Source organism: Pongo pygmaeus, chromosome X, assembly GCF_028885625.2.
Source record: "Pongo pygmaeus isolate AG05252 chromosome X, NHGRI_mPonPyg2-v2.0_pri, whole genome shotgun sequence".
Lineage (NCBI taxonomy): Eukaryota > Metazoa > Chordata > Mammalia > Primates > Hominidae > Pongo > Pongo pygmaeus.
This window is the reverse complement of record NC_072396.2, coordinates 157,878,035-157,899,653: the sequence shown is the minus strand read 5'-3', so window position 1 is coordinate 157,899,653 and position 21,619 is coordinate 157,878,035. Positions and strand designations below refer to the sequence as shown.

General features: G+C 47.2%; 1 protein-coding gene across 22 annotated transcripts in view; it reads right to left on the bottom strand.

Moving 5' to 3' along the window:
- ZNF185 (zinc finger protein 185 with LIM domain) overlaps positions 1-21,619 on the bottom strand; it is a 92,453-nt gene that overhangs the window by 10,474 nt on the left and 60,360 nt on the right. For 17 of the 22 annotated variants that reach the window (XM_063660806.1, XM_063660807.1, XM_063660805.1 and 14 more), the window contains 6 exons: positions 16,833-17,030; positions 12,765-12,875; positions 11,190-11,270; positions 9,478-9,549; positions 7,931-8,033; positions 4,130-7,134 (listed from right to left, as the gene is read on the bottom strand). In XM_063660806.1, the coding sequence (XP_063516876.1) occupies positions 7,036-7,134; positions 7,931-8,033; positions 9,478-9,549; positions 11,190-11,270; positions 12,765-12,875; positions 16,833-17,030 (664 nt within the window). In that variant the 3' untranslated portion in view covers positions 4,130-7,035. Of the gene's footprint in view, positions 1-4,129; positions 7,135-7,930; positions 8,034-9,477; positions 9,550-11,189; positions 11,271-12,764; positions 12,876-16,832; positions 17,031-21,619 lie in introns of those variants that run through there. The other 5 variants (XM_054472601.2, XM_054472608.2, XM_063660821.1 and 2 more) reach the window with 2 other exon arrangements.

Genomic DNA, 21,619 nt, shown 5'->3' with positions numbered 1-21,619 from the left:
AAATACTGGCAAACAGAATCCAGCAGCACATCAAAAAGCTTATCCACCATGATCAAGTGGGCTTCATCCCTGAGATGCAAGGCTGGTTCAATATACGCAAATCAATAAATATAATCCAGCATATAAACAGAACCAAAGACAAAAACCACATGATTATCTCAATAGATGCAGAAAAGGCCTTTGACAAAATTCAACAACCCTTCATGCTAAAAACTCTCAATAAATTAGGAATTGATGGGACGTATCTCAAAATAATAAGAGCTATTTATGACAAACCCACAGCCAATATCATACTGAATGGGCAAAAACTGGAAGCATTCCCTTTGAAAACTGGCACAAGACAGGGATGCCCTCTCTCACCACTTCTATTCAACATAGTGTTGGAAGTTCTGGCCAGGGCAATTAGGCAGGAGAAGGAAATCAAGGGTATTCAATTAGGAAAAGAGGAAGTCAAATTGTCCCTGTTTGCAGATGACATGATAGTATATCTAGAAAACCCCATTGTCTCAGCCCAAAATCTCCTTAAGCTGATAGGCAACTTCAGCAAAGTCTCAGGATACAAAATCAATGTGCAAAAATCACAAGCATTCTTATACATCAATAACAGACAAACAGAGAGCCAAATCATGAGTGAACTCCCATTCACAATTGCTTCAAAGAGAATAAAATACCTAGGAATCCAACTTACAAGGGATGTGAAAGACCTCTTCAAGGAGAACTACAAACCACTGCTCAAGGAAATAAAAGAGGATACAAACAAATGGAAGAACATTCCATGCTCATGGGTAGGAAGAATCAATATCATGAAAATGGCCATCCTTCCCAAGGTAATTTACAGATTCAATGCCATCCCCATCAAGCTACCAATGACTTTCTTCACAGAATTGGAAAAAACTACTTTAAAGTTCATATGGAACCAAAAAAGAGCCCGCATCGCCAAGTCAATCCTAAGCCAAAAGAACAAAGCTGGAGGCATCACACTACCTGACTTCAAACTATACTACAAGGCTACAGTAACCAAAACAGCATGGTACTGGTACCAAAACAGAGATATAGATCAATGGAACAGAACAGAGCCATCAGAAATAATGCCACATATCTACAAGTATCTGATCTTTGACAAACCTGACAAAAACAAGAAATGGGGAAAGGATTCCCTATTTAATAAATGGTGCTGGGAAAACTGGCTAGCCATATGTAGAAAGCTGAAACTGGATCCCTTCCTTACACCTTAGACAAAAATCAATTCAAGATGGATTAAAGACTTAAATGTTAGACCTAAAACCATAAAAACCCTAGAAGAAAACCTAGGCATTACCATTCAGGACATAGGCATGGGCAAGGACTTCATGTCTAAAACACCAAAAGCAATGGCAACAAAAGCCAAAATTGACAAATGGGATCTAATTAAACTCAAGAGCTTCTGCACAGCAAAAGAAACTACCATCAGAGTGAACAGGCAACCTACAAAATGGGAGAAAATTTTCACAACCTACTCATCTGACAAAGGGCTAATATCCAGAATCTACAATGAACTCCAACAAATTTACAAGAAAAAAACAAACAACCCCATCAAAAAGTGGGCGAAGGACATGAATAGACACTTCTCAAAAGAAGACATTTATGCAGCCAAAAAACACATGAAAAAATGCTCACCATCACTGGCCATCAGAGAAATGCAAATCAAAACCACAATGAGATACCATCTCACACCAGTTAGAATGGCAATCATTAAAAAGTCAGGAAACAACAGGTGCTGGAGAGGATGTGGAGAAACAGGAACACTTTTACACTGTTGGTGGGACTGTAAACTAGTTCAACCCTTGTGGAAGTCAGTGTGGCGATTCCTCAGGGATCTAGAACTAGAAATTCCATTCGACCCAGCCATCCCATTACTGGGTATATACCCAAAGGACTATAAATCATGCTGCTATAAAGACACATGCACACGTATGTTTATTGCGGCATTATTCACAATAGCAAAGACTTGGAACCAACCCAAATGTCCAACAATGATAGACTGGATTCAGAAAATGTGGCATATATACACCATGGAATACTATGCAGCCATAAAAAATGATGAGTTCACGTCCTTTGTAGGGACATGGATGAAATTGGAAATCATCATTCTCAGTAAACTATCGCAAGAACAAAAAACCAAACACTGCATATTCTCACTCATAGGTGGGAATTGAACAATGAGAACACATGGACACAGGAAGGGGAACATCACACTCTGGGGACTGTTGTGGGGTGGGGGGAGGGGGGAGGGATAGCATTGGGAGATATACCTAATGCTAGATGACGAGTTGGTGGGTGCAGCGCACCAGCATGGCACATGTATACATATGTAACTAACCTGCACATTGTGCACATGTACCATAAAACCTAAAGTATAATAATAATAATAATAATAATAATAATAATAATAATAAAAGAAAAAAAATAAAGTAAAAAAAGAAAATCAATAGACCTTAAGTAAGACTAACTAAGCAAAGCACACTATGGCAAGGGCAGTTACAGGCAGAAGCCCTCGTGCAGATAGGCCTCATTGGCTGGGCCCTAGGTGATGAACAAACTCAGCAGCAGAGATCAGAGAGCAGAAGGCATCTGCAGGTAGAAGGCACTGTGCAAGGAGCCAGGAGCAGAAGGCATTAGGAGGCAGAGGACAGTGGGAAGAAGGCATTCAGAAGCAGGTTTGGGACCTTCACAGGCAGAGGATACTGTACAGAGAAGTTTCACAAGAGGAATACGTTCTGGGGAGGAAAATCCACAGGCCGAACACAATCATAAGCAAGGAGCAGTCCCCAGAGGACATAGAGATGCATGGGTAGGGGACCATCACAGATACAAACCTGGGATAGGAAGGAGGAGTCATAGTAATGGAGGAGGCCCAACAATAGGATCGACTTGCTGTTTCAAAATGACACTCCCCTATTTTTCCTTTAGGTCTTTGTGTCACACTGTCACCAATTAAGAGTCCTACAAATACCTAGTTAGGAGCTACTGTTGCAGTCCTTGTCTTTTGAATTAGTAAAAGCTCTTCCTTCCTTCCCATTGTAACAAGATGAAGGCCAAGGTTGGGGTGAGAAAATAGCTAGAGGGTCACTAGTCCAATGGCCCTGAGGCCCCTACTCAGTGGTAGAAGGAGTTCTCGGAGTATTATGTCTATCTTTGGACTTCCTGATCACCTTTTCCTGTCCCTGGGTTGAATCAAGACTTGGATCGCATGCAGATTACATTGGTACACATCTAGAGGAATGAGTTGGAGTATGTGTTGGGGTCACCTTTGAGGAGGGCCTTTGAGAGAGCTTTCAGTGACCCATTTTCCTGTCTCCCCCTGGAGCTTTTCCTGGATTCACAAGCTCCTCTTTGGTAATGTCTGTGAGTCAAATCTGTTCTCAGCTGAAAGCATCTCAGTTTGGAGGCATTTTCATGGGCGGAGGGGAGGGAAAGGGGCAGCTTGGCCCTTGAAGTACTTCATGGGGGGTGGGGATAATTCAGGGACCCAGGATGCCCAAAGGAAGAGTGTGATTTCACACCTTCTGCTCTTTGCAAGCCTATGCCTTTTGGAGGCCTGAAGGGAGGGTGTTAACCTGGCAGGAACTATGTGTATTCAAAATTACTGTCAAGGAAGAGTTAGAGGGACCAGGGGTGTTTAAATGTGAGAAGAGTTGACCAAGACAGAATCTGAGAAGTATTTTCATCTATTTTAAGGGCTGGCATCTAGCAGAGGGATTAAAGACCACCAGTGGGTGACATACAGAAATAGACTTTAACTCAACTGAAGAATGCATCTTCTAAAACCACAGACAGCAGGGGCTTGTAAGGAACTGAGCTCCTGGTCACTGGAAGTGGGCACTAATGACTGGGTGGCTGTCTGTCTGCAGTGGTAATGATGAGGAGGATGGACTGCCCCCCTCCACCGCCACAATACAATATTCTTCATTAAGATTTGATGTGTCTAGAATTCCACAGTTCCTGTGCATGCCTAGTGTCCAGAGCTTGCTATTAAGTACTTGTTTACTTTTGTACAGAGAATGGCTTCAGGCAATAGGAATGAAGAAATCACACAGCTGAATACACCAAGTTATTACACTTCAAAAGAAAACTTTAACATTGACACATGTAATATCTTACCATTTATTATAATTGTGCACATTAATGTGGATTAAGTATGATTAGAAACACTAAGCAATTAAAAAGAAGCAAAAAGGTAATGCATCCCTCTTCCTCAGATCTGCAAAATTCTGTGCCTTTTTAGACATGAGAGAGGCCGTTTTGGATCTAAGTCAATAATGGCTCTTGCAAGATTTCTTTCAATGTCTTGCATGTTGGTTCTAAAACTCCCTTAAAGGCAGACTATACCTTGAACAGGGGAAGCCAGCCTATCTTGGGCCTCTTTACCTTGCCTTTCATCCACTGGGCCTGCACTGAGTCACCAATGGGGTGACTTTTATTTCCTTCACTCATTCATTGAGTACCTGTGTGTTAGTGTCCACCATGTGCCAAGTCTGATGTTGGGGACTACAGCTGAGGAAGAGCAGTTGGTATTTAGTGTGGGTACATACCCTCCAGAGGAAATCCAATACAAATAAATGGAATGTTCCTCTCTGATCATTTGGCAGGAAGAACAAGTCCACAAGCCAATGTGCATAGGGTGGAGAAACTGGAGAAAGACGTAGACATTTTATAATTAAATCAAGAGAAGAGGCCCTCATTTTGTATCAGAAATACTCTAAGGTTGTTCTTCCTTTCAAGGAACTTACAGAGTGATGCTGGGCCCACAGATGGCAGAGTCCAGATGAACCTGAGCAGAGGGTCAGCTGACTGCATGGACAGGCTTACACCTGCTCAGCCATCCAACGAGTTTCCATGTCCCAAGTACCTGGGGCCCCAGCAGTTGCCACTAGCTTGAGGCAGAGTCTAGATAGGAAAATGGATCACTGAAAGCTCTCTGCTCAGATCCGCTAGCCCCCTGGAGCTTTTCCTGGATTCACAAGCTCCTCTTTGGTAATGTCTGTGAGTCAAATCTGTTCTCAGCTGAAAGCATCTCAGTTTGGAGGCATTTTCATGGGCGGAGGGGAGGGAAAGGGGCAGCTTGGCCCTTGAAGTACTTCATGGGGGGTGGGGATAATTCAGGGATCCAGGATGCCCAGAGGAAGAGTGTGATTTCACACCTTCTGCTCTTTGCAAGCCTATGCCTTTGGGAGGCCTGAAGGGAGGGTGTTAACCTGGCAGGAACTATGTACCCTCTGCACAGTGCTTGGCACACACTGAGCACAAAATCAATGCTTGCTTTTGTGGGTGCTGCTCTGGGAAGAGCATGGGCTCTGTAGAGTTCTGCGCAATGCAACAGCCACCTCTCTGAGTTCCAATATCCTCATGTCTAAGATGGGATGAGAATATCACCTTCACGCATTACGGGGATTAATGCCATTACTTTGCGACAGTGCCTGCTATGTGGTAGAGCCTCAAGAAATGTTAGCTGCTTTTCCACCTCCTTAATCCTGCTGGGATCTATACACCCTAAAACCCACTTGGGAAGATTTATGTGTAAAGTTCAGGGAGCAGCATTGAGGGCAAATTAATCAGCTATCAAGATTCCAACAGACACAGATATCACTTCGATCAGTAGCATCCTAAAATCACATCCTACTGAATTTAAACCTAATTGTGTAAATTTTCCAACACATGCCAACATATCTGTAAGGGAACACTCAAATATAGTGAAAGGTGAGTGGAAGACAAAATGAAAAACTGCTATATAACTCAATCAAAAGCAACTAACTACTTTTACAAGTGTATGGAAATTAAAAAAAATAGATATGGCAAATAGACAAGCTAAACACTAGCCTATGCCAATCCCTAGCATTCGATGTCTGCAATTTACCCACCAGGGATCATCAAGTCTTCAACTTGGCCCATCATAAGCCTCAAGGGAGTCAGGACACACTGAACCCTACACTTCTGCCCACTTAAACTCATTAGAAAGCCAATCTGTCTTAGGGAAGCCAAGATGGAATTCTTGTTTGATCCTCTTTGGTTGAGCCTGAAATGAGATCATGGACGTAAAGCGCTTTCTAAGCTATAAGAAGCTACACACACAAGCAATTATCATAGCATCATTAAGATACGATATTGGATGTATGAAACTTCAACTTGAGAAGGGCAAAAGCATGAAGAAATCAAACAGGAAGGGAGGAGTTGAGGGAAGGGGAGACAGCAACTTGGGGCAAAACTGGGGACAGCCAAATTTGTCCACGAGTCATCAGCTTCTGATCAGCCTGGCGGGGGGGGGAGCGCTAAAAGAAAACAGAAGTAGCCATGAGACTGGAAACACATCAGCTAGAGGCCCTCAGGGTGGGTGACTGCTCCAGTCATCAGGAGTTACCGCCTAGCTCAAGGTGTCTTCTGGAGAGAAGACCATCAGCATGGAGCTAGTGGAAAGCCTGGTTGCTATTGCCTTCAAGGGATATATTCTGCTCTGTGCTCAGACACCGTGATAAATTCCACTGGCTATGAGCATGCAAACACACATCTTCAGGCAGTTGTCATAATGTGGCCCAGAGGCTTGTTTCACTGAGCACCATGGCTATGCAGTCCTGATCTGAAGCTATGCGAGTGACAGTGAACAGAGAGCCCTGGACAAGAATCCAAAGACGTGGGGTGAGGTCCTGATTCTACCTGGGTTTCTCCAGGCCTCCTCCCTTTCTATATCTTTATTTCCTTGTTGCAAAACGAGGCTAACAATAGCGGCCCAGTGAGTATCCCAGGGTAGCTAGAGGGCTCGGCTCAGGTGCTGGATGGAAGGTGTGATTTGGAAGTGTCCTCATAGAGGGCCTTTGTCCATGCCACCTAAGATCTCAAAGTATCACAAGGCATAGGGACATGAGAACATAAGGCCCCCTGAACATAAGGAAGAGCCAAGAAAGATAGCTGTGTCTGGGGCTGAGACTCCAGGAGAGACCAGGGCGCATCTCTACTCCTTAATGAGTCTCTTGGCCACTTGTCCTTTGCAGTGCCAGCACCCACCTAGAAGAGCTTCTCATAGCATTTCCCACAGTGAATGGTGTCACGGTGAATGAAGATCTGATCCAGGAGATCGCCCATCGGTTTACTGCAAATCCCACACTGAAAAAAAAAAGCAAGCTGGAGGTCAACACACAAAGCAAAGCAAGAGGAATGAGTGGAGTGGGAAGGGGATGCCTGAACAAGGTGGGCGAGCAGCTGCTGTGAGCCCGTGGCACATCCTGGACCTCAGGACTTGCAAACATCACAAAATAATACAAAAAACATCACCAAATAATACAAAAAAAGCCTTTTTTTTTTGGTAGGGAGTAGTAAGTACAGCTAGCAGCTCAGCTACTTTCAAGGGCCAGTGGGCAAGCAAAGGGGAACCTGTTTGGCATGATTTGACCAGAAATGTGTCACCCAGAGGTGACACCCTAAATGGACTGGAACCAACAACCTGGGGTTACAAAGTGCCACACAACGTGGAGAATGGGGACCCCAATGGCACTTAGAATAAAATCCAAACTCTGTGCCCGCCAAGGCCTACATGATCTAGCCCACCCTGTCACTCATGCCATTCTCTCACGCAAGCTAGAACACTCTAGTGCTTCTGCCCCAGGGCCTTTGCACTTGCTGGCCCTCTGCCAGGAATAGTCTTTCCTGAAAAGACCTCTTTTGTCTCCCCTACAGTACTAAGCATGCAGAACCACCAACATTCATCTACTCTCTTAGACTTGGAAGCTCATTCAGCTCCCAGTTGTGCAAAGCCTCTGTGACTATGTGCAATTGTATATGGAGATCAAGCCTTCTCCACAGTCTCTGAACCCGTAAGACTCCTGCACTCTACAAAACGTTCTTAGCAGCACGTGATCAGGAGTTACCGCCTAGCTCAAGGTGTCTTCCACCTCTTTCTTACCTTAAAGCAATATTCATGGCAGCAGATACCAAGATGTTCTAGGGTAATCTTTGGACAGTCTCGGATCTCATGGTTGCAGTAAGTACAGATCCCTCCAGTTGTCCTGTGAGATGAAGAACAATAACCCGGTGGTCAGGCTGGTGTACAGACCTCTGATGTGACACAGCCAGACCTTCCGGTTTGGTGCAGCCAGGCCCAGGTTTGCTGTCAGGATCCCCAGGCTGCCATCGCTTTCTGTAGTGTGCAGCACAGCCCTGGGCCAGATCAGTTCTCAGCCTGCTGTAGACCTCTGCATTATTTCCAAAAACTAGTCATGCATATTTTTCCAGCTCACAATGACATGTCTCCTGTAGGTGTCCTGATATGATACTTATTCCAGACAGTTTGCCTCCCCCTGACCTTCTGCTTAGATTATCCGCTGGGGCCTGCTACCCTCTAGAGCAGGAAGACCAATGCCTTCTCCTATAGGAGACATGTCATTGTGTGCCCTGCCTGGCCCCATGTCTTGATGGCCCTTCTCCTCATGTCTGGGCCAACTGAGCCCTGCCCCTGCCTATACTCCTGGACCCACCCTCCATGCTCTGTCTGTAGAGCCTACTTAGATCCGACACTGAAGTTCTAGATACTGACTCCTGGGTTGAGCATCTTTCCAGTTCCAGGATGCCTGTTTCTGAGAGTCACCTCTGCTTTTCTTCCTCAGACTGGACTTCCTGAAAGTGACTGTTTGATATGATCCTACAAGCCAAAATTCAGGGTACTTTCTTCCAGAGATTTGGGTCTGCTTCTGACAGGAGCCCAAGGGGCGGGGGGACATTAACAGTCTAGATCCACGTTAGCTCTGTCGGAGGACCCAGAAGTGCCACGGGCAGCTTGGGTGTGGCCCACCATCCTGCTGCTGGCCCAGGGTTCACTCTGGACAGCAGTGCTGCTGGCAACCCTTGCCCTCAGCGCAGCCCTGCTCCTCCTGCTTCTTTCACCACCAGCAGCACCAACTCACAGCTGTTCTTTGTGCGTGTGCATGTGTGTCTGTGCATATGCATGTGTGCAAGTGACTGAGATTGTCCCTAGAGAGTCCCCTTCTTCCTCCAAGCCTAGCAATGGATCAGTAATGACTGATTCTGGATTTAGTAGTTGTGCAATGGAAAGGGGGGTCCCTAGAGTATCTGCTTTGTCACTCCACTAGAATTGGAAGCCTCATTTTTACTTCTGGTCAGATTTGCAAGTTAATGAAGTGATTGATTAGGTTCTAATCTGAAGGGCCCCTCCTGCTGACATGAGTCATCTGGGCTGTCAGACACCACCACTTCCCTTCTCAGTCACTGTTGGTATCTACCCTCTAGTCTTAGCTCAATTCAAAGGCTTTAGTTGTCACAAGTGTGATATCCCAACAAGGGAAGCACTACCCTACGGTAGTGTCCTTCACCTTTCTGCAAATGGATTGGAGGCTGCAAAGCAGAAGACAAAAGCAGACAGACTCAGCAGGAACTCTCCCTTCCCTGTTTCTCCTCTGTAGAAGTGCAAGCTCCGTGCTAAGAAAGTCAACATACCTCTCAGAGTATGGAGTGCTGCCACATGGAGGCTTCTTCTCCATGGCGAATGAGTCCTCAATGCTGCTGACGCTGCAGGGAGTTTGATAGGGGAGAGGAGGGCAGAGATGAGAGCGAAATCACTATCATAGTTAATTTTCTAATTAACCTTTGGCCACAAGCTGAGACATAACTACGATGCCAGTCGTCATAAATGACTTGGTGCCACAGGGCCCTTCTATGAGGGGGCAAAGGAGACCTTTCACAATGAGGGAGATGATCGGGGCTGGGTGGCTAGGATTCCTGAGGTTGTATATGCCAAGGGGACCCCACTGACCAGTGGGAAAAGAGCAGAGCTTTCCTCCCCACCTATGATATAATGTGACAGTCACCAGGAGCCCACTCAGCAGAAATCAGATACTGGGAATGAGAAGAAAGAAGGGATCATTCTGGTATAATACCTGTGCTTGAGTTATGGGGTAGAATTAGGGGGTGCAGACAGGTTTGGAGTTTCTTTTTGGGGTGACAAAGGTGTTCCAGAATTGGATAGTGATGTTTGCATAACTCTGTGAATGTACCAAAACCTTGGGACTGTACACTTTAAAGGGTGAATTATAACTCAATAAGCTGTTGAGAAAAACCACCCTAAGGGCCTACAGGTGGTGAAAGCAAAGCTCAGAGAGGTTGAACATCTTGTCCGAAGTGATCCTAACAGGGGGGCCTGAGCTGGGGCTTGAACTTGACCCCCACAGCCATGCTCATCATTCCACAGCACCAATGAAAGCCAGTCCAGAAGCCCCAGAGGCCCAATCCTGAAATAAGGCCAGGATGCTCCTCTCTGTTACTAAAATCCTCCAGTGAGATGACATGTCATAAGAAACATTCTAAGGGATCTCATCTCAGTGTGGTAGGTGGCAATACACTGAGGTGACATGGAAGTACCCCTCCACATGGCATTACAAAGCAAGAAAATGAAGAGATGATCAATGAAAAGGGGAGGCTGAGGCGGGTGGATTGCTTGAGGTCAGGAATTCGAGACCAGCCTGGCCAACATGGTGAAACTTCATCTCTACTAAAATACAAAAACTAGGTGGGCATGGTGGTGGGCGCCTGTAATCCCAGCTACTAGGGAGGCTAAGGCAGAAGCATTGCTTGAACCCAGGAGGCACAGGCTGCGGTGAGCTGAGGTGGCGCCACTGCACTCCAGCCTGGGCAACAGAGGAAGACTCCATCTCAAAAAAAAATTAATTAATTAAAATAAATTAATTAATTAAAATAAAAAAGCAAAGCCACACATGTATCAGGAACTGCAGTCACATGTGTGTTCAAATGAGGCAGTCTGGCGTGACAGAAAAGAACATGAGGGCAGAAGAGAAGAGCTCTGTGATCAGAAAGGAAATAGGATGAGCTAGTTGGTCCCTAGGGCTCTGCCAGCTCTGTCAAGAGGGGTGCTCTCAGCATTTTACAAAATAAAATAACAAAGACAAGCAGAACAGAATGGCAGTGAAAATGGTGTGCAGGATGAATTCACCGGAAGGGAGAACCCAAAGGTGCCCAGTTCAATAGAAAATGCATCAATCCCATCAGAGGGCAACTACATCACTCATCCACTTGACAATTACCCCGAAGCTACTCTGAGTCAAGCCCTGGACAAGGAACTGGAAATGCAGGGATGAGAATATGGGAGCCGGCAGGAGAAGGCCGACATGGAAGGGTTTGGGACACGCTCTTACTTGCTATAGCGTGCAGATACTGGCTTCCCAGAAGACACTTCACTAGCATTCACGTACTCCTTCACGAAGAGAATCCCTTTGCTGTAGAAGGAGCATAGAAGAAATCAGAGGTACACCAGAAGATTCCAGGGAACCAGGCCTGACCCACAGGAGTGGTTCAGGGCTGGGGAGACCCAGCCTGGTTTGAAGGAAGTGAAAGAGCTCATGGGAAGGCCCAAGGTAAAGGCACTGGCACTGCTGTGGACTCAGGCTACAATCCCAGGCCATGAGCGTCTCTTGTTGTGTTTGGACTGAGGGCCCCAGAAAGGGGTTTCCTGCAACCAATGACAATGTGCTGTCCTCCTCCATGCAGACCTCAGTGACCCCATCTTCTCCCCAGGCTTCTATACTTCTACACTTCAGTCCTGTGGGCTTTCCACCCCTAATTTAGGGCTGTGTCGTCTTTCCCCTCTACCCACAACCAAGATATCCTCCAAGCCTTAATCCTACACTGTGAGTCTTTACCACTCAGCATTTCCCAGAAGGTACTCAGCTACTGTGCAATTTCCACCTCACATCTAACCTCTCCATTCTCACTCCTAGAGTCCAGAGGCCTAGAGGTTGCCTCATCCTGGACTGGCCTCTGCAGGACTGGAAACAAGGTCTGCATCATGCTGGGCTCAGGATGGCCCCAAATTTGCCCCCATTTCCATGCTGCACACTCCAGCCTGCTGACCTGATGTCTGCAGAGGCCCCCTTGGATATGCCCCCCTCCCGCCCCCAACACACACACCTCACTGAGCAGCCTTCCTGCAGTGACATCCCTTCCTGCACCCTGACAGGTGGCCAGGAATGCAGGTGAAGCAGTGGGTATGTGAGAGAGACAGACAAACCTCATGTTGAAATGTGATTCCCAGTGTTGGAGGTGGGGCTTGGAGGGAGGTGACAGGATCATGGGGGGATCCCTCATGAACAGCTAGCACCATCTCCTTCGTGAAAAGTGAGTTCTCCCTCAGTTAGTTCACACAAGATCTGCTTGTTTCAAAGTCCGGGCCCTCCCCTTCCTCACTCTTGTTCCTGCTCATGCCACGTGATGGTCCTGCTCCCACTTCGGCTTCCACCATGATTATAAGCTTCCTGAGGCCTTTGCCAGAAGTCAAGCAGCTGTTGGTGCCATGCTTGTGCAGCCTGCCAAACTGAGCCAATTAAACCTCTTTCCTTTATCAATTTCCCAGCCTCAGGTATTCCTTTACAGCAACACAGGAATGCCCTCACACGCCCGGCCTTCACGAACTTGAGCTGGCTTCCCAGGCATGGACCCATGAATGGCAGAGCCACATCCACTAGCACACTAGGAAGTACCACTGCAGCCTCTTACAGAGATAGGAAAAAGGAGGTGTGGGAACGTCTAGGCCCGTAGATGGGAGTTTATATTAGGGGACTAACACTGTCCTGTGTGGCCCCTTGGCTAATAGCCTGCTAGAAACTGGGGAAGGCACTAAATGGGAAGCAACATGGAACAAAAGCCAAGTCCTTTACCGCCAAGGAGGAAGTGGCGGAGGAACATCTCCCAGGTTGCTAGATAGCCCTTCTTACGTGGTAGAGCTGGAGTCCAATTCACTTGCGGGGGCTGGAATATAAATGTGAGGCTGCTCAGAAGTGGCAGTGACAGTGACAGTGACCATGCAGCTCGAGGGGCTCCTCACCCTGAAAGAAATAAAGGGAGGGGTTATGTTAACCTGGGAGCTGACACCTTCCAGGGTCAAACAGGCTTTTCTGAGCCTAACCCTTGAGCACTGCTCTTGAAGGTTCCTCCAAGACCAACAAATGGAACTTCTCACTTTACAGATAAGCAAACCCAGGCTAGGTGAGTTGAGACATGTCCCAGGTCACATCGTGAGTCGGTAGCAAGACCCCAATCTTCCAGTGTGCACTCAGTACTCCTGACTGCAGCCAAGGGCCTTGGCCTCTGTGATTCACTCAGTTAGAGTGGAATCATGGGGCTCCCGGGGATGTGACAGTCAGGGGGGCGCAGAAGGGGAAGACACAGCCCAGCTCACCTCCTCACTGGATGGGACGGTCCCTTACTAGGATCAGCTCCTTCTGCCACTCTGCAGGGAACTCTCTAGAGAACACAAGGCCAAGGGGCAGAGGACCAAATGAAATTAGGCACCATTGAGGAGGAAAGTCACATGCACCTCATTCCCAGCAGAGGCAGGAAACTGACCGGTGTCAAAGTTTTTCTGAACCTCCACACTTCAGCTGCCAGATACGGCCCTTGGCCTGGAATCCAACCTCCTCAGCAGCCCAAAAGGGCTTTTCTCTGGCCAAGCCCATATTGGCTCTCAATCTGCCTGCTCCCAGGCTATGAGCCTCATTACCAAAGCTGCCGTAGCTGTCTACTGCAGTTCAGGGCATGATGCTGGGCAGCACCACTGACCACTTGTTTGCACCTTCCAACTTAAGTCTGTCCACCCTCCAATGGCCTGAGGCCAGCACTATGGGTGCACACTGCCCTGGGCTGATTCTGGCTTTTCTCCAACATGCTGCAGCTCAGATCATACTCCAGATATGGCTGCCTCCATCTGGCCCAGGCTACTGGGTATTGTCCCCTTGCCAGAGAATCCAATGCCTAAGATTACAACTAGTTGAAGAGTGGGGAAAGGGAAGAACAATCGTGGTCTAGCATCTGCCTAGCTCTCTCACCTCATAGTCTCAAACTATATCACGTGCCACTCAAGGCATACAGACCAGCCTGCAGTTCCCCTGGACTTGCCAGGCTCTCATATGCCTTTGCAGACAACATCACCTCCTCCTCTGGGAAGCCCTTCCTGAGGGCCTGCCCTCCTACCTCACCTCAGTGTACCCAATCATCCTGCACCTGTTCCTGCTTCACCCTGTACCTGTTCCTGACAAAGAAATACACCATAGAGACTGGAGGAGGTGGACTGAATGGGAGAGGAGGCCCCACAAAAATCTGAAAAGACACATGGGAGATAAAATGCAGACAACGAGTGAGAAAAGGATTGATTCTAAGAGGAAGGAAGGAAGACCTCCTACTGACTGAACAACTACCAGGTGTCTGGTATCCTGTGATCCATGTCAGCAGAACACTGAAGGGGACGGCGGAACTGAAGGGGCAAGGTAAAACAGAAATTCCCTGGAGCTACTTGGGAAGCTGAGGCAGGAAGATCACTTGAGGTCAGGAATTCAAAAACAACCTGGGTAACACAGTGAAACACCGCCTCTTAAAAAAAAATCCCCTGGGCATCCCCCCAGGACTGCAATGTGAGCAATAGGAGCCCTCCCAATAGCCTCCTCTCCCTCACCTACAAGACCCTACAGGGCCCAGCTCCTGCCCTCTGCTCACCTCACCCCATACCCTCCAAGCACAGGGCTCATTGTTCAGGCCCTCCTCCCTATCTTCTTTGTCCACAATGCCTCTCCCCAGGTTCTTTGGAAGGCAGGCTCCTCCAGATGTTTCAGGTCTCAGCTGAACTGTCTCCTCCTCGATAGAAAAGCTTTCCCTAACCATCCTTGCTACCACACTCTGCCCTAACCCCTCTCCATCAGAGCACCTGCTTTCTTTCCTTCCTGGGATTATCACAAACGGAGGGGCAGTATGGATGCCACAGCGATGAACAGTACACGCTCTAAACTCTGTCTGGATTCTAATCTCGGTTAGGCCACTTCCTGGCTGCAAAACTGCCAGCAAATTACTTAACCTCCATCTGCCTCAGTTTCTCCATAATAAAAGCACCTCCTTCCTTGAGTCGGTGTGAGAATTAAATGAGTGAGTCCACATAAGGCATGGAGAACAGTGCCTGCACATTCTCAGCACACAGCAGGTGCTAACGGTTATTACGATCATGCTTATTCCTTAGTGGACTGTGTGCTCTTTGAGGGCGGCTGGATGGGGCCTCAGCCATCGTGTTCACTGTGCACATGGCTGCTCACGGGAGGCTCTTAGTATGCAGCATCTCTAGCCGGCGGCCCATGGCTCCTGGTTATTCCCAAACTGATGGCCACTTTGGGAAAAAAAAAATCTCTGGGGAACAAAGGGAGCTCTCAAAAGACACGTACACCTTCTTTCACCATCATCAACTGCAGCTCCAGGCAGTGATAAAACAAGGACCTCTGGCCTCACACAGAAAAGGACCAGAGGGAAACTGAGGCTGGCTGCTGGCATGCATCCCATGCGTTAGGTTTGAGAGACCAGAGCCAGGCTGAGGAATGCAAGAGGTCAGCAAAAATTGTCTTTGCTGAGTTCCTTGGCAAGATAAAGCTAGCACAGCCCTCTCCTCACCCTGTTCCTGAAGCCACCCTATCAAAGCAATGGACCATGGCAGGAGAGTAAAGGCAGAGCCAGAATACTTCATCGGCAGGGACAAGATGAGGAAAGACTGGAAGCTGGTCAAGGGAATGACCTGGAACTGAGAGACAGAGAGAGAACAGAGGTCACAGCAAGGCAATGGGTCAAAATCAGTTAAATGGACAGGACAATAGCCACAAAACACCAGAAATAAGGACATCTTGAGAATGCAGCCAGTCCTGCCTCGGACTGGAAGCCTCTACCACATGTCCTGCCAGTGCAAGAGCCAATAGGTGGGTTCCCAGTGACCAAAGCTAGATGTGAGAGCCAGAAAATTCTGTCATAGAGAGGGAGATGAAGTTCACCTGGCAGGAATGGGTAAAATGTCATCAAATCATGGCATTGTCTCCTGCCCTCTAGGCCCTGCCCATGCTGCAGTGAAGCACTTCCTGAGACCACACTGTTTCCAGTCCAACAACTCCAGCTTTCCATGGATTTTTGGAAAATGACAATGACAGAATGTTTCAGGATGATATAAAATCTGATACCAGATTGCCTGTAAAAACATTTTCACAACTCAATTATTTTCAAATGTGAAAAAATATGCTACAAGTCACCTAGGATTTCAAAATTGGGAAAGTTCTTACAGCTACCACAAACATCATAATTTGGTGTGGATCCACACTGATCTACAAAGGCCAGAAGCCAGGAAACCACCACTTTGGGAGACCTGAGCTGCTCACAGAAAAGCACAAGCGTCTGGTGCTGTCTGTTCCCTGGTACCTGGCTGTTCCTTGGTTCTTGGTCTCTCTCAGAAAATTCAGAGCCCCTGTTTCCTCAGGCTACTGCTGCCAACTTCTTGCAACCAATGAGCAACCCTGAGTCAGCACTGTGGAGCTACATTACTGCCCAAATCCATGGCCATCCCAGTGCTGATGGCAGTGGAAGAGCTCATCCAACTGGTACAGTTGTTATTTCTGGCAGTGAATCCCATCCACACCATGGCACACCTTGCTCAGAGAGCTTCCATCTCCATTAACAGAAAAAGCAACCTATATCCCTCCCCTGACCCAGGTTTCCAGGTTCGAACTGGCTGCCAGACAACCTGGTTCTCTGTGCATCCTTTCTGTGCCAGACTTAGTCTAACAGATTTGATGCTATGGCTCCAAGCTGAAACCCATGAATATCTACCCCTGAGATGCTGGTTTCTCTCCTTCCCTCTGGCTGCTAACCACACTCACCTGCAGAGGGTAAACAGGCACGCCTAGTGTGTGGGGGTTTGTCCTGGGTTGCTGCCCTGGACAAAAACACTGGCTCTAGCAGGTAAGGTCCCAGGGCAGTTCGGCTCTTACCTGCTGGTGCAGCTCTCTCGTCTGACGAATTGCTCAGATCCGCTGGGGCTGTTCTGCTGTTCTGGGGTGCTGGGATCTGCAGGTTGCTGAGTGGGTACAGCTGGGTCTCCTTGGCCACCTCTTGGGGCTCCAGACCTGTCCTGCCAGGCATCTCCGACCTTGGTGGCCACATCCTTCCCCTCAAAATCAGCCAACACGCTGAGAAAGAATAAGACCCTTATGAAGTGAGTGCCCTGAGACTAGACTTTGTTCTCCCATGGCAGGTAGGCTGGCTGTCGTGTCTCGTGGACTTGGAGGGACTCATCTCCCCGAGGGTGGGGCAGACAGGAAGGAGGCACAACCGCCACCCCAAGGAGCAGGCAGTCTCCTCCTCAGTGGGACCCCAGCAGTGCTGCTCCTTTCTGACAAGGGCAAAGTCACCTGAACGACTTCAATGAGGTGTTAAAAGACATAAGTCTTCTGGCTGGAAACACACTGGTATTCTTGTCCCCGTCCTCCCACTGCCATCTCTCCTTTCTCCAGTTCTTTCCCGCCTCCGGCCTCTCTAGGAACCTAAGCCATTCAGCCTTCTTCCCTGACCATGGTGCTCAATACCTGTGCGCTGGCCAGGCTCATCAAGAACCCGGCAATCTAGGGAGGAGCTTCTCCCCCAAACTACCCTGGAAGGCTCGGTAGGGGCAAGGGTAGGGGAGTGGGCACATGTTGATCACCAGATGCCCAAATCCGCTGCTGACCCCACAAAGGGGGGAAGGGCCAGGAGAATCCAAAATTTCTTAGGCGGGGCCATTAGGCGAACCCTAGACCCATTTGTGATCCTCGAGCGCCATCTGGCGGCAGGAACCGGGACTGCTGCAGAAAAAGCCTCTCCACGGTCGATCTCGCCCAAAACCACCATTTTCTTTGCTGATCGTCTCATTTCCCGGCGGGCACCGCGGGCCGAGTCTGCGGCTGCAGGAAATGGCGGCATGCGCAGGCGTACTCACGCCAGCCGCACTCCGGCCTGTGCACGCACGATCCCAGCGCGCGTGCGTGCACCCGCCCACTTATCGTTGTGACTGCGTAGTTTTCACATGTGGAACCTTCTTGTCTTCTTTATTGGAAGTAGTCATAGCTATTCCTGGAAAGCAATAGCATTTTCATCCCCCCCAACTTTTTTTTTTTTTTTGAGACGGAGTTTCGGTCTGTTGCCCAGGCTGGAGTGCAGTGGTGTGATCTCGGCTCACTGCAACCTCCGCCTCCCGGGTTCCGGAGATTCTGGGACTACAGGCGCCCGCTGCCACGCGCGGCTAATTCTTTGTATTTTAGTAGAGACGGGGCTTCACCTTGTTGGCCAGGCTAGTTGTGAACTCCTGAACTCAGGCAATCCGCCCGCCTCGGCCTCTCAAAGTGCTGGGATTACAGGCGTGAGCCACCGTGCCTGGCCATCCCTTTTTTTACAGACGAAAAAGTTGACGTAAGGGCCCAATTGCAACTAATAGTAGTCAAAATGGAACTTCGTTGTTCCTGCTGCAGCTCAACCTGATCAGGTGACCCCTGCTACACTTTTAGCGTCTCTAAACTTAGTTCCTCCCACCTAACCCCAGCTGCTTCTCTTCCCCTTCCAGCAGCCAAACTCCTTAGAAAGAGCTGTCTACACTCTTGTCACCTTTTCCTTCCTTTCTTACCATCAACATTCCATGGAACCTATTAATTGCTTCTCAAACTATCTGCACTGAATGACCTATGTTTCCTATCTGTCTGGGACTGACATGCGGTCTTAAGGTGCAGCCCCCCACACCATGGGACTCACCACAACACCTGAACTGGTGTCTACCCTGTTCAACCAGAAAGTCTACTATCACAAGCTTACATGTCCTAGCAATGTCAAAGTGCTACAAAAGTATAAATATTCTCAATTTCTATACTTGTCTAAGGTGGTAACAAATTGTCGGCAGGCGGGGGGGATTAGGATGCTTTAATCACAGGATCACTGTGCAGATCACACTACTCTAGACATTCTTGCAGCTAAGTCCGGTTAACTGGCACAGTTGGTGACTCTCCCTTTTACGTTTTTCTTCCACAGCAGCACACCGGTTGGTTTCCTACCTCGCTGGCCACTGCTCACTCATCTCTTTCACAAGCTCCTCCTGTTCTATCTTACTTCTTAATATGGGGTGCTCTTCCTGTATGTCTTCTCTTCTCACTTTATGCACGCCCCCACAAAAATATTACCCATCCCCCTGGCTTCAGTTGCACTGATATACAGAAGACTCTCAAATACCTATTTTCAGTCCAGACCTCACCCCAAAGTTCCAGTCCCATTTGTCCACTGTTAAAGCAAACTAAATATGACCTGAGAAGGACTCCATACTTCTATATTTGAGTCCTTGTGGATGAACAGTAACCTAGCTTACTAGCGAGATAAAATTGAAAACCTAATTTAGTAGTATGCACCTGTAACAATAGCTAAGTCTTGGCCAATCCCAGCAGCCATACTTCAAGCATTCATACACTGCTGAGTGTTCAAACTGTTCAAATAAGGCATACGCCAAGCTGTAACCAATCCAGCTGTTCTGTACCTCACTTCCAACTTCTTTACGTCGTTTCCCTTTTTTTGTTTATAAATCTTCCACCACGTGGCTGTGCTGGAGGCTCTGTGAATCTGCTGTGATTTTGGGGGCTGCCCGATTCTCAAATCATTCGTTGCTCAATTAAACTCCTTTAAATGTAATTCAGCTGAAGTTTTTCTTTTATCAAATGGTGTCAGAAGCAGGATCCAAAGTGGAGCTTCTAGCAACTGCCCCCCCCACCCCCGCCAGGAGTGCTGAGTGAACACGCAAGGTACCTGCAGGACCCACTTGTGTCCACTGATCTCTCAGAGTGGCTGGGGATAGTGGGTAAGCTCCCTCTCAGATTTCAGAGCTCCACGGATTTGTGTTTTGAGCAAACTCTCCCAAGTTTCTTTGAGCAAATTTCTGATCCAAACTGGGTTTGGAAGTTGTGACAGAAACTGGGCTGGGTCCAGGAATGGATTTCATCTGGGAATTAACTGGCTTGGATCCAGTTAGAGGCCGCTCACATCTGACTGGATCAGAAAGGAACTGGTAGTAAACAGTAATATTGCAGGGGTTATACAATTTGGCTTTTAAAAATTCACAGAGATTTTTGTGTTCTACTTCTTACTTTTCATTTTTCTTGCATGCCTTGGTAGGAAAAAATCATTGGCTAATGATTAATCAAGAGAACTTGAGAGTAAAGCCAATATTTTAGGTAACAATGAGATCCTTAATTTCTGGAAAACTGAGTTCACTCTGGCTTACACATTACGGCCGGGAGGCAGCAAATTCTTACAGAAATAGTGACATCTTACAAAAGATAACTTACAGTGGAACGTTCCAAATGAACACCACCACACTGAAGTGCATTTAAAAAAAAATTCTTTTGTGTTGTGGCTTGGCTCCCAGGGCAATGGTGCAGAGAGCCAGATCACCAGGGCCACTCAGGGAAAGGGAACCCAGAAGCCTGGCATGCCAGCAATAGGGTAAATATTTCTTCCCAGTCAGATTTCAGGCTTCTCTCTCTCTGTGCAAACTGATTGTAAAATCACTGTTTATCTCCTCTGTAAAATTTTAATCAATGCAAAAAGAAATTCTGAGGCTAGTCTTAAGCTGTAGTCAATCTGGTATATTTTGTGCTATAAAGTCGTTTTTCTGTGTCGAGGGGTACCTTAGGATAAAACATGGGCTTGGGCCCTCATAAGCTTGCTGCTCAAGATGGCCCAGCAAGCTGGTCAGTGACAAACTTTGCTGCAGGTCCCTGAAACAAACAAAAAACTGGACAAGGTCGCCATCCTGTTTTATGTCCTTGGGAGCTTGACCTTGTAACCATGTGGCAGGACTTTCTCCTTGTCTCTACCTTCCAGGGAACAGGAATTTTAGGGTTCATATCATAGTTAGTTCTAAAAATTATCTTGAGTAGTTAAAAGCCTTTGCAAGCTCAAAATTAACTACTCTAGACTCCTTCTGGGCTCAGTAGTTAAGGTTTTGCCCTTTCACAGTGGCAGTCTGGGTTCGATTCCTGGCTTAGGAAATAAGTCCTTTCTGGTTTAATATCTGCATGACCTTGTCTATTCCCTTCTCCTCCATGGACTGTCTTAAATTTTCCTTTGAGCACCTGGGAGTTACATTTAGTAAAGTTCAAAAGCCAGAAATATTGGCCATGTTGCCTGGCTAAAGTTGGGTAATAAAAAATTTTAAAAGGAATTTATAAAGAGTGCCATGGTTAAAAGTCAACTTAATTAAAAGCAGATATACAAGCTCTAACAGCCTGGACTCCTCAGAAGAGCAGGAGGCACTAACGACCCTTTCCTGACCCTGTTCTTCCAAGGACTCCATCCTGAAGCCAATTAAGAAACTTAAAAACTGGCAAATGAAAAATCTTACAACTACTGTAGTAATCGTCTGTCTGTCTGTGTAGTTATATATGTGTTGTGTGTAATATTTATATAAAAGAGCTCTAATTGGCTTAAACAAAAATAAGCACTTACATCAAATATTTTAAAAGAAAAAAACTGTAGTGCCTTTTACTTCACTTAACTTTAGTAATCTTTGGGAAATAAAAACAGCTTTAAAATTATTGGCAAAATAAAAATATTTGGTCTAAATTATGCAGGTCAGATATTAGGTTTGCTAAATGCTTTAAGGTCATAAACTGCTTTGACTTTTGAAAATTGCCCAATTTATTTTGGAGCATTAGATTCTAGATAAGGCTTGGGGACATGTGGAATTAGCCATGCTCCCTAGCTACGC